The sequence below is a fragment of the Talpa europaea genome (assembly GCF_964194135.1).
Source record: "Talpa europaea genome assembly, chromosome: X".
Classification (NCBI taxonomy): domain Eukaryota; kingdom Metazoa; phylum Chordata; class Mammalia; order Eulipotyphla; family Talpidae; genus Talpa; species Talpa europaea.
In genome coordinates this window covers 85,434,633-85,447,385 of record NC_140081.1, presented here as the reverse complement: position 1 = coordinate 85,447,385, position 12,753 = coordinate 85,434,633, and the positions used below count along the sequence as shown (strand labels likewise).

The window sequence follows — 12,753 nt, the reverse complement described above, 5'->3', positions numbered from 1 at the left end:
CAGAAGTGTCAATCTATCTACGCACTGGTGGTTTAACTGCAGCGATCAAAGAATTAACTTCGCTGCCGTGTTGCTTTTTCTAAATGCTAATGCGATCACGGTGTGCCTTTATTCGAGCAATTCTGTAAAATGGAACAAAGACAGGAGGAGCAACTTGGAGGAGGTGGAGGCCACTCTTTCCCTAAGGATGGTGCAGGGCAGAGGGCAGGGGCACAAAGAACCAAACTGAGATTCCATCTTACAGGACAGGAGCCCCTGTCAGGTTACAGCTTTTTGGCACAGTCGGGGCAATAGACTTGCTCCTCGTGGAAAACGAAGCGCTTGTTGGCCAGATTCACGGAGCATTTTTTGCAGTGGAAGCAGTAGTCGTGCCAGGATTGTCCTTCATAGGCCACCACACTGGAGCCTTTACCAAACCCTGCGGAGAAAACAAAGAAAACAAAAGGGACAGCTGAGTGGACACCGGCGAGCGCCCCGCCGCCGCCGCCGCCGCCAACCGGGCTGCTCGCAGCCAACAAGCACGCCCGGGCCGCGCCTGCCCGGCTCCCGGTCCCGCCCCCGCACCGTGCACGGGCCCCCGCGCCGCCGACGCCCTGCTCCAGCTCTCCAGGACCTGGGAAGATGCCGGAGTTCGTCCAAGGGCTCCCCTGAGTTACAGGCCCCACGCTCCCGCGCCACCGCTCTCGCCCTGCGCCGCGCGCCGACCGCCCAGCATAACCGCTTGCTCTGATTTAGGTCAGGGCCATGGCATCAAAGTGGCCACCAGGAGGCAAACTTGGGCTGTTCGCGGGGTGTGCACTTACCGGGCCTCGAGGAGCTGCTAAGCTTCGATTTTTTCTATAAAGAACCACCACCCACGAGGGACAAGTCCTCTCTCCACCCGGATGCCTGCCCCGGAGGTTGGCGCTGGGAAACAGGGTGAGAGGCAAGCGTTTCCCGTGGCACACTGGGGGCTTCCTAGCTTTAGAGACTGGGTGGCTCACTCTTGACACAGTCCTTTTCCCTGAGGATGGCAAAAGTCTTCTCAAATGTACATTTCAAGGCTCCCCGGGGAGACGGGAAAAGTGGAGGTGGGGGAAGGACCCAGGGCACGTGGATCGCGGCGCGAGATGAGCAATGGAATGAGTGGCTTGGCTGCTGCTGGCAAGAACACCGCCCGCGGGCACCTCAGGCTAGCCTTCCGCTAGGGGGCGCTGTCCTCCCAGCTTGGGCCTCTCCGGCCCCCCCCCACCCGCCCCCGCCCGCCCCGCGCCGCCTCCCCTCCCCACACCCCTCCCTCCCCGGCGCAGTGCCTGCCAGTCTCAGGCTGGTGAACTCCGGCAGGAGTTAGTGAGCAGTAGTCAGCGAGTGTTCTGTGTTGCAGAGGCTAACCTGGCCTGGGGGGCGAATCCGAACTATTGAGGGGCCTTCGGGACCACCATGGTAGGGAGGAGGGCATTCTTTGGGGCCTTTGTGGATGAGACCGACGAGGTAGGAAAATGAGAGATGGTTACCATGCGCAAAACCTAGCCTGGCAGACTTAGCAAGGACTCTTTAGCCTACCAGTGATGGGGTTCTTGCATCCAGCACACTTCTTGGCCACAAAGTTCTTGTAGCAATCCACGCAGTAATACTGGTCCTCCACAGCGGTGAAACGCTGCCCAGCCAGCTTCTTAGAGCAGGTAACACACACAAAGCACTCCGCATGCCAGGGCTGATCCTGGTAAGTGATTCCTCCAGATGTGATGGCCTAGACCAGGGAGTGTAGCACCGGATTCAGATTCAACAACCGTTTTGTTGAATGCCTACTACGTGCCAGGCACTGTGCGGGGCGCTTTGGTATACAGTATCTCATTTAATCGCCACAACAGCCATGGGAGGCAGGTGCCGTTATTATCCCCGAGTTACAGATGAAGACACCGAGGCTCAGAAAAGGCAAGCTCAGGTGCTGACAACAGTGGGCCTCTAGAGCTGCAGTCAGCAAGCCTTCGGCCCACACACTGCTTCCTACTACCACAGTCTCCTCATCTGTAAAATGGGAATAATAATTCCCACGTCGCAGGGCTGTCGTGAGGATGGAATGGGATAGTGTGTGTGCAAGTGCTCTGCCCACTGTCAGAACGCTTCTGGAAACACGCAACTCCCTCGACAACATACCTTGTTGCACTTCACGCAGTGCTTCGCAAATTTGGCCTCATGGCAAGTCACGCAGTAGAAGTCCTCCCCTTTCGGGAAGAAGCTTCCAGTCCCGATGACTTGCTTGCAGTGGCTGCAGATGAAGCAGTCTTTGTGCCAGATGGTCCCCTTGTACTCCACATTTTGATCTCCTGCAGGGGGGAAGCCATTGGATAGCCCCACTGACAGGGCCCTGCAGGGGGCTGCATCCACTCAGCTCCCCCTGGACCCTCCGGAGATGAGGAAATGCAGGCCCTGCAGTTACTGGCCTCACGCTTCCCAAGAACCTGCCCATGGGTGGGGGGGGGCATTCTTGACCACGACCTCCTTGCTCTTGTGCCAACCCAGACTCTGTCAGGGGAGGGGCCCCAGCTGCAGTGCTTTAGGATCACATGTCTGAGTCCCCACTCCCCCCATTGACCTGTGTGCCACTACCTGACCCCAAATGACACCCTAAGGAAGAAGCATGCTTAGTCACTTACTCTCCCCAAATGAGAAAGCGCTACATACTTTTCAGTTCTTTCTCTTGCCACAGACAGTTCTCTCCAGTGTTCTTTACTTCCGAGTGTATGCGTGTGTGCGAGCATATATGTGTACGCATATATACGTGGAGATATATGCGTGCATATATACGCTAAGCTACAAGCAGCCCCCTCCTCACCAGCCAGCCCACATCACTTCTGCCCTTAGGGCCTCCTCCCTGGCTGCCCCGGGGGAAGAGCGTTGGCAGTACCTGCCACGATGGGCTTCGAGCACCCCTTGCACGTGGGGGAATCATCCTTCGTAGCACATTTGTTGCACAGGATCTTGTACTCCTTGGCCACAAAGGTCTCATTGGCCAAGGGGCGACGGCACTTGGTGCAGTGGAAGCAGGTATCATGCCAGTGGCGAGTCTTATAGTTCACCTCCTGGGAAGGAAGCAGATCATGGGTCACCAGGAGTGACTCGGCGGCGGGGCCCTGCCATCAAGGTGAGCTGCCTGGGAGCTGACTGCCGAGGTGACACTTCGCGACCCTCCCCACGCCGTCCCAGGCGGGCGGTCTTGCCTGAGCCACATTCAGTGACAGACAGTGAGGTGAGGAAGGGAGACTGGATTCTGGAAACACTGGAGAGCACAACCCAAGGAGACCCGAGGCCTGAGTGCACAGCCCCTCCACGTCCTGCCTCGTGGGCTAGGGACCCCGCAAGGTCCCTCCTCCCCATGGGCTGCGGGAAAGCCACCCTTGCGAGGCAGGCCTGCCCCATCCCCATGCCAACCTCCCCTTACCTTGGAGTCCGCTCCGATGGGCTTGTGGCATTCCACGCAGGTGTTGGCACAGAACTTGTCGAAGCAATTCACGCAGTAGTGGTGACCCTCCTTGTGCACGTACTTCTTCCCCTGCAGGGCTGCCCTGCAGTAGTAGCACTCAAAACTCTCAGTCATGGTGCCTACCTTGTGGCTGGTGGGACCTGCGGGGGCAAGCAGGTGGGACAAATGACCGCGTGCAACTCCAGGACACTGGGTCACAGGGGCCTCCAAGGATGGCTGCCCCTAGCCTGGCAAGGCAGAGGCGCCACAGACCCTGCACTACAAGGAAGCCCCTGATGGAGCCTGGCGAGCCAATGGCCAGTCAGCCTCTGCGGATAGGGAGACGCCGCCACTGGGCTGCCTCCCAGAGCACATGCCGTGGGGGCAGGGCTGGGGTTCTGGGAGGAGCTGGCCCTGGGGCAGTGATGTGAACGAGGCCAAGGCGATGATGGAGCATGCGAGAGAGAAGAAACAGTTTTACACAGCACAGCACACAACTTGGGGCCGCTCCTCCTGCTGTGGTGACTTGAAGGGAAGATGCTCTGCCAGGTCAGTGACAGGCTAGCTGGCCCGCACAGGATGGCCCTCGGAGCAGGGAGAAGCCTGTACCCTCTGCTTCAAGGGCTAAGTTTCAGAGAGTGAGCCAGAACCTCCCTGCCAGCTTCAGGCCCTTCCTCTGTACCTTGGGGGTGGGGTGGGGTGGGGTGGGGTGGGGGGGTGAAGACAGCACCCTCGCTTTCCTCCTATCTAAAATTCAGCTCATTGGAATGAAAACTTACTGCTGCCAGGCATGCAGGCAATCCTTATTAATTTGTGTATGATGTTGGCCTTTACTTAAAATGTGACAGAACCTTTTTAAAATCCCTGAATGGATCCTAAAGAATTTTCTCCAAGACAGTGAGTGTTCTGACTTTTGAGGCCTCAGCGACCAAGCCATACAGGATGTATAAGATCGGCCTCCTCGATGGGATGGGTGCCGGCAAGTTCTGCAGCTGTGAGTTGTTTGTCACTCTAGTGTGGTTGGGTCGCATGCCAAGATCAGAATCCGCCCCCCCCCACCCTTGTTCAAGCAAGTGACAATCAACAGTCGGTGAAGTGTTACTATTTTGAACACTTGCTGCTTTAAATATGGCAATTTTCAAGTATGAGCTGGAAAAGAAATCCTTTAAAAAGTGCTGAGCTGATTATTCCGAGAACGCCTTCCGCTGCCTTCATGGGAACAACGCCCCTTTCTTGCCCCCCATCCCAGAGTGTAGTCATGAGCTCTGCTAGCTCAATCCTGCTGCCAGAAAGGTACCAAAAGTGAGTTACTATTAGCTCTCAGATTCTTTAAACATATGCTCCCTCCCTGAAAAGGAAACTCGCACCCAGTAAATAAATACCAACTTCTTAATTTGCACAGGAAATATGAAAATTTAGATTGCTTTCTCCACCCACCCCCAAACATGGTTCAGTGCTAGAGAACACCCGGAGAGCCAGTAGGAAGAACCAGGGAAAAGGAGTAAGAGCAGCCCCATACTCACCGCAGCTCCTCCACCAGCTGAATGGCCCCAAGCTCCCGCTTCGGGTCCCATTCCCAGTTTCTTTTTTTTTATACAAACACATGTCCAAGTTGTTTGGATCCTGTTGCCAGAGGCAACCAAATAGCAAAGAGTGAGCTAAGGAAACCACACCCTGCATCACCGAACCCGCCTCCGTGAACTCTCACTCAGAACCAGGTCCCTTCCTGAAGCCAGCCTCCGAACAAAGGGAACCCGACCGCTGGCAAGCAGTATGTTCTGGGCCAGCCACAGCTCCTGTTCCTGCTGACACCCAGACAGACCCCCTCACCTCCAGATACCTGACCACAGCAGCCAAGAATGGCGTTCGCGCGCAAAGGCAGCTGCTTTCCAGCTGTGTTACACAGAGTTCAGAGATTTATTGAGACCAGAGAACAATTCTTTCTGGCACTTCCCCCCCACCCCCCAAAGAAAACCAGGATGTTCCCTTGTATAATTAGATTAGCAACAAAAAAGTAGAGATGCAATGCAACATGGGTCTACCTCCTGGAACTCAGCACTGTTTGTGTAAGGCATCTCTAGCCTCCGTGTGGATGAAAAAAAGGGCCAGTCCCACCACAGCACGTGAAAATCACTCTCCTTAATTCATTCTTGCTGGCCTTTCACATGTCGTATAAAACCTTTGCCTTAGTAGCTTTACCACCCTGAATCTGTGCCCTCAACAAAGATTTACTTTTTTTCTTAAGAGCTGAGTAGAGAAACCAAATAAATCTCCAGTAACAGTAAAAGCCAGAAAATTAAATTATCAGTGGCTCCTAAATGCCATTTGGCAGGAAATCAGAATTTGTAAGATTAGATAGCACTGGCTTCCTTCATGGCTAATAACTACAGCTGGTTTAGGCCTTTGGAAAGTAGCTTCTTGGACAACATTTTAAGTCCCTCATTCTTCCTTACCAAAAGTCAGTAATTAAAACTTAACTTTGGACCCTACTCATTTTAATCTCTCTCTCCACTCTTGTCTTTCAAAGAAGAAATAGATTCCACATAATTCTGTATTAATATCATACAGAGTTCCGTATCAGCAGTCCTACTCCTTGTGGTATTTCTGAGTCCTAGGATTCCTGATGAAAAGTCTAGGTCAATTACAATGATATGTTAATTACAATACTGTCATACAAAAAAAAAAAAAAGATCACTACACTAGAAAACAGTGACCTCCATTCAGAGGTATTAGAGTAAAAGGAGAACTACCTGAGGCATCTTAACTGCTAAGTCTTTCCCACTTTAAAACCACATAAATTCAGTTACATCCCCCCAAAACAATCTTATTCATCGCTTACTCTCTTAATTCTAGGTTCACTCAGTTGCTAGGTATCCAGATGATGAAACAATCCCATGGACATGGAAGCAACAGAATGTGTTCAAAATGGAGTCAACAAAGTGGCTCTGGCTGCGAGCATTCCCACGATACAGGCTCTTCAGTCCAGCAAAAGAAGAGTAAATGAACCAGCCCTAAGCTAATGGCCCCACGAAGGGGAGTTCCACCTCGAGGAGTTTCAGAGTGTCAGCATTAGGTATTATTACTTTTTCTTTCTGTAGTATGAGGAATCCCAGGTCACCTTAAGCCCAAATAGTCTGTAACCAGATGGAGAAAGGGATTTCATAGGACATATCCTTTATCCTTTCAAACTGATTTCCACAGGGAACTCAAGCCTGTCTCATGGGTATGGAAACACTCATTTGTTGAGATGGAATAGATACTTCTAGGAATGGTAGCTCTATTGCCTAATAAGTAGACAGGCTGGAAATTCTTAAAATATGTTAACAATGTCGATGTCAAATTCATGAACTTTAGTACTTTTTTTGCAATAAATCCATTTAAGTGGAACTCTGGGCAACCTGAATTAGCTTATCCAACCTTACGATTATTTCGTCCAAAACTATTTCAAACCTCCAGGCAGCATGCTTAGAATGAAGTCTGAGTAATACATTCCTGCCTACGTGATCGTTACCGCGTCAAAACTGCAGAAAATATGGACAAAGTGTACAAAACAAAAATATTTTTTTACTACTTATCTTCAAAGAGGTTAACAACTCTAAGAAAACAGCTCATAAATGACAAACACTGAGACAGACAGGGCTTCCAAAAGGCAGCAAATGCCCTTACAAGAGTGTGAGCCGGTTTAAGCTTTGACTTCCCAGAAAGAAACTTTGCACTGGCCTTTTTTTCTGTGTTAGAAATGAGAATAGAAAAAAATGCAGATGGCATTTTACCTCTTCCTTGGCGTTCTCTTGGATCTTACTGAATTATATAGATTAGGGTATTCATCTCTTCGGGAAAGCCTTTTGACTTCCTCAGCAATTTCTAAGTTCATGAAACATCAAGTTTTTTAACCTTCCCAAACTTTCAGCTCTGTTTGCATTGCTCTGTTGCTGTTACATACGATTGTTACATATGAAATACTAGACAGATGTCATTGCAACACTCACTACCCCCCCCTGCCCTCCTGTCTTCATCCAGGACATGTTAGCCAAGTGTAGGTTGCTGACCAACTTGAAACTCATGGTGGGGCCCTCAACAAGGTTTCTCTATCACAGCAACGTTCACAAATACAAGAGATCCTTGAATAGCACTGTTTCATTATAATGATGTTTAATGTTGAAGAAGACGTTATTCAAGGACCTGGTTTCGTTACACGTCATTGTGCTTAAATTTGCAGTTTCCAAAAACTAGGAGCCCCTAGGACTTAATTCAGAGGCTTGTCTGCGAGAGTCACGCAGTCAGTGCCTGTTGTTTAGGGGCAGCTCCTGAGAACCTAGCCAGTAGGCCTTTAGAGACTTAAGGGGTTAGAGTGCACTTAGAAATGTGACTCAGTGATCAAATTTTAGATATTTAATCTAAGATGGTAGCCTGACTTTCTTGCTATGCCTGTTTCAAAAGACCCATCATTCCTCACTTAATAAACAAGCTTCCTCTTTCAGAAAATTCCTGAACTACATCCAACAGGCTGAGAGGTGCCTATGTAAACGTCAGTATCTCAGTGAAAAGTTTTGCCTTACAAACTAATCAAGTACACATGAGTAATATAACATTGCAAGACGTTTTTCTTATAAACCTCTCATTAGAGAAGATTCAATTTGTATTTAATAGTCTTCCTTGAGTTTTAATGTGTATTTTCTCAGGTAGTTATTGCTCATGTTCATTTTCCCCTTTATACCCAATTGACTCCAAATAAGAAGCTTGAAGGGAAACGTGAATGACTAGCCTTTTTCTAACCTGGGTGGTATAATGTACAGTGTAAATGAACAGCAACCCAAATGGGGGGAAAAACTAGGTTATTTCTGCTCTGTTAATTGCTAAGTCCAACATACCAGTACATTAGTCACCCCCCCCCCCAAATATTGGCTTCTAAAGAAAGGGTATATTGCTTTCGTGAGAACACTCAACAAATGGAATGAAGCCTGGGCCATGAATAGGAAGCTTGTGTGGCAGACATGCTAACGCATCTGGAGGTGTCGTCAGACATTTGGGAATAAATACCTAAATAGCTGCAGAGAGACGGAGTCCATGAGTCACAGCTGAAAAAGTAGCCTTTCACAGAATCTCATAGAAAATCAGCAATTATTTTCCCCATAAAAACAGAACACGAACAAAATGATTCTGTGTTATTAGCAACTTTACTCGTAAGCTACATGTAGGGAAAAAATGGATAAATTTCTTTCTTGGTTAGTAGTAGACAGGTAACAAAGTTTTAGACTGTGTCTGCTATACTCTAAAGGGATTTACAGAGGGTTTGATAAAGATTATTAAAAGAAAAATTATGTGGCAATGAACTTCCACTCGACCAGGTTCAAATCTGATACTGTTCTGTCCATACACACAGCTTTTCTGAATGATGCACCTATTAGGTGACATGTTCCCTTTCTCCTATGGGGACAAGGACCTCGCAGCAACAGAACTTGTGTTTTTTTCTGTTTTTCCAGAACTGGCAAAGCAGTGGGTGGTCATTTGGTAGTCATCAAATGTACAAAACATGCAGTTTCACCCTCAACCAAATGTCCTGACAACTATGTTTCAGTTATTTGAAGAAGTCTGTCCGGTTTGATTACTTCACTCGGCCCACCATTTCATTTTCCATCCATGCCTCGATGTGTAGGGTACACATCAATGTGTACCCCACTGGGCAGTGGTTGGTATGGGGCATTCTTGGCTGTATAATATGGCAAGTGATCTGACTTCTGCCCCCCCAGCACCCCCCCCCTCAACTGGAAGGGTCAAAGGGCACAGGAACTAAATCAACAGAAATTTTCAGGCTGCAAATGTTCAGCCACCAAAATATAAATTCTTGTCCTTCAAATGTCCTCTCTGCTATGTGGATGGTCACTGGAAACAGATTCTATCCCGATTGTCTCAGCCTCTATTTTGGCCACACAAAGCCGTGTGGATTTTCTTTACGTGAAAACGTCTCTTGCCTGCTTTCATAGACCTATACCAGTTGAAAATTGGCAATTAAAAAAAAATCATCAAAAAGGTGTTGGTAATTTGTCCAACGTATCTGTAGCTTCCAGATTTATGTAAGCAAGAATAATGTGCGAATTAAAAGCCAAGGCTGGGTGTGCTACAGCTAGCTATGTGACCTTTGAAATATATTTCTTTATTCTGTCGCTTAGTAAAGCAAAAAAAAAAAATGAGGAGTTACTCTATCAGTTGACATACAGGCAAGGAAGGCGCACTGGAACGACTGGTACAGGGCACAGTACACAGTATGCCAACACCCCGAGAATGTGGGTGTTGGCTAATTACCAACAACCTCAGGCCTGTGGTGCCATGTTTGTAAAATGGCTCCTGGGGGTAGAGGGAAGAAAGCAGACAGGTCTCGAACAGTTAGGCACAAGGAAGACATTGCATATTAATTCATTAAAGCAGGGAACTCCATTTCAGCCTATGGGTTCTAAAACCCCAAAGACAAAGTCCTTAATGTATTCCTATTGTTCCATCAATAGGCAATTAAAAGTTTGCAAAACTAATTTTCCCCAAAGAATGCCACTGATAATTACTGTCCCGCAATCTGAAAGCTGGAGACAGGACAAAGTGCCTGGTTTCTAAGGAAGGGACCGTTACTCAGGCACAGCTCAACAAAGCAACAGCAACATTCCTGGCTCCGGAGCAGCAGCGACGGGCAGCAGGCTGGCTTCAGAGACCCGGGCCAGCTGGGGAAACTGCCCGCCTCCAGTCCCTCGGCCCTGAGCCGGAGGGTGTCTCGTCCATGGCCAAAAGGCCTCCTTAATGTCAGGTCACAAAACAAGAAGAAGCTTCTCGTGCTAATGAGGGTGTAGGGGGTTGGCAACTTTGCCCCCTTTTCTGGTAACAATAATTAATAACTTCCTCATCACATCAAAGACATCATAGGTGCTTGCGCAGGAAGACTAAAAACACCCCTCAGAGAAAGGGAAGATGTGGTCAGTCACTAGACTTTCTTACATGGTCCCCCATCCAGCTCATATTCACTGACCTTTTCCAAACACCTTAAATTCGATTAAAAGCCTTATCAAGATGAAGATTTAGATCTTAAAAAAAAAAGTTTAAAAAGTCTTCTTCCCTCACAGTTTCATAAGATGTCCTGAAAATGTAAAAGATAGCAAATTATGTTTAATGTTTAAAATGTGTCATTCAAACTGCTAATTGCCCTTGAGCAAGAACCACCTTTTGTCTTTGAAACAGCATTAGAAGGAAGGACAGAACAGAGACAAGACTAAAAACATTTCATCAAAAATTATCTTTTAGGCAAATGATGGGTTCATAGTCCTAACGAAACCGTGTTCCATAGGAAGAAAAAGAAAATGAAGCTTTTACCTGAGGCTCTCTGGGAAGCCATGGCTCAGGGACCAAGTTCAGGAGCAGCACTTAGACCAGTCTTCCCTCCACCCCAGCTGATAAGGCTGTGGCTCATTTGTGAACATACATTTAAGGGGAAGCAGCTCACACAAAAATAACCGAGAGCAGATGGCCCACCCCTCCCCAGAGATCACAACCTTAATCCCACTAGAAAATTCTTAACCATTTTAGGTGATCCAAGGGAGAAGAATAGGACCCAGTAAAAATACCAAACACTACATATAAATACCTGTGTGGCTACTCAGCATCCAAATTAGCTCCACAGCCAAAGAGGCCACATAGAAAGTCATCTCTGTACCGGAATAAAATTTGGACTCAGATCTGGCTTAGCTTAAGGCTGAGCCGCCTTTAAGAATCCACTTTATGTGCCTAAAGAGCTTGTGTTGGGCCAGGGGAAGAATTCGTTTCTGGGCTGTTAATGTTGCCAGTGTAATTAAACGGGATTAGACACAGAACAGAGTGAGCAAGGGCATTATCTATTCCTCCTTGGAATGTACCAGAAAGCAGCAGAATACTGAAAAGAATGGTTCTAGTCACACATCCCCCTCCTGTCAGAAAAACGTGTGAATTCACCCGCTCTGTGCAGCAGGAAGATCCTGTGTCCCACCAACCTAAATCTCTTACTTCTCACCATCAGGGATAATAGTAAACACAAGAGTGAAAATGAAGGTGGCGCCCTATCAAGTTCTAAGGGCTCCAGGAGATCAGGGAGGACCGAGAGGAAAGTCTGAGAATGGCCTGTGCGCCCCTCCAGCTTCACTGGCCTCCTCGCCGTCCCCCGTGCCCTCAGATACATCCCCCCCTGAGATTCCCTCGGCACAGTGCCTGCTGCCTTCCAGGCTCACTCCAGTCACCCTGTCAGCACCACCTGCTTCGACCACCCCACTGACCGTGGCAACCATGCGCCTGATACCCCTCTGCTTCACCCCAGACAACTGGCTCCCCACAGTGCCCGGGGTGCTGTGGTCTCACTCCCCCTGTCACTCTGGCTCAGGCCTTGGGCTTTGTGCACCTCATCTGGGCGCCGCTCCTACCCCCAGCCCCAACCAGGCTGAAGGCCGGGGCGCAGCTGTGCTGGTCCTGTATTCCCAACACACAGTAGGCTTGCGATAAACGCTTCCTGGATAAATACCCACCTGAGCTTCACAATTCTTAAGTTCCTCCAACATGACATGAAAAATGATTCTGTCCAGAACTCCTAGCTAGCGGGAAAATGCCAACACAGACACATGTGCTGCCTCTGAAGGGCTGTCGACGCCTGCGCGAGCAGGGAAGGGACGCCGCGCCTTGCCCTCCACGCCTTGCACGCCTCTTTCGTGCCCAGGCCAGTTAAATGGCAGGGACACCGGCCACTGCAGCAATACCACACCCCTAACATAAACTTTTCAGCTAGAGGAGACGAGCTTATAGCGGATGATTAACCATGATGAAGGTTAAATTTTAGACTGCAGCGTGAGGTGTATTTTCAGGTAGAGCCGCAGTCTGCGGAAGGCCCTCGGGAGTGCGCTGAACACCGAGCTGCCGGGCCAAACGCCTCCCTTCAGGAAGTCACTTGAGGGGCCGTGTTAGAGCAAGCAGAACAGCCCCCTCAGCCGGCCGGTCATTCTGAAAAGTGACAACAGAATCTGGACAGACTTAGGTCTTAACGAAGTCAGCAAAACGATCATCCATCTACTTTGTCTGAAACAGAAGACAAAAACACCAAAATGGTGAACATGACCAGGCAACGGGCCCTCGGCAGCGGGAGCTGGGGGCTGGCGCGGCGCCCCAACAGCGGCCTTCGATGCACACCGCCTCCCAGAGCAGGTGCCCGCGCGGGCCTTTGTCCTCGAGTCCCAACCGACAGCAGACAGGAGAGGCCCTCTTCTAGGTGAAAGCACAGTTTTCGATAAGAATAGCTGCTAACTCTGCCTTGT

The 12,753-nt window shown here is 49.2% G+C and overlaps 1 protein-coding gene across 3 annotated transcripts; it reads right to left on the bottom strand.

Annotated features, from left to right (window-relative positions):
• Positions 1–263: 263 nt before the first annotated feature.
• Positions 264–11,127, bottom strand: FHL1 (four and a half LIM domains 1; the record flags this gene model as incomplete). Of its 3 annotated transcripts, none has more annotated exons than XM_084258795.1 (6): positions 264–418; positions 1,543–1,729; positions 2,137–2,306; positions 2,888–3,062; positions 3,422–3,603; positions 11,067–11,127. In XM_084258795.1, the coding sequence occupies 6 exons, from the start codon at positions 11,125–11,127 to the stop codon at positions 264–266; spliced, it is 930 nt and encodes a 309-aa protein (XP_084114921.1). The 3 variants fall into 3 exon arrangements, with proteins under 3 accessions (XP_084114921.1, XP_084114920.1, XP_084114922.1); XM_084258794.1 differs by lacking the exon at positions 11,067–11,127 and adding an exon at positions 804–1,003 and having other exon boundaries at positions 335–418; positions 3,422–3,592; XM_084258796.1 differs by lacking the exons at positions 1,543–1,729; positions 11,067–11,127 and having other exon boundaries at positions 335–418; positions 3,422–3,598.
• Between the last annotated feature and the right edge of the window lie 1,626 nt (positions 11,128–12,753).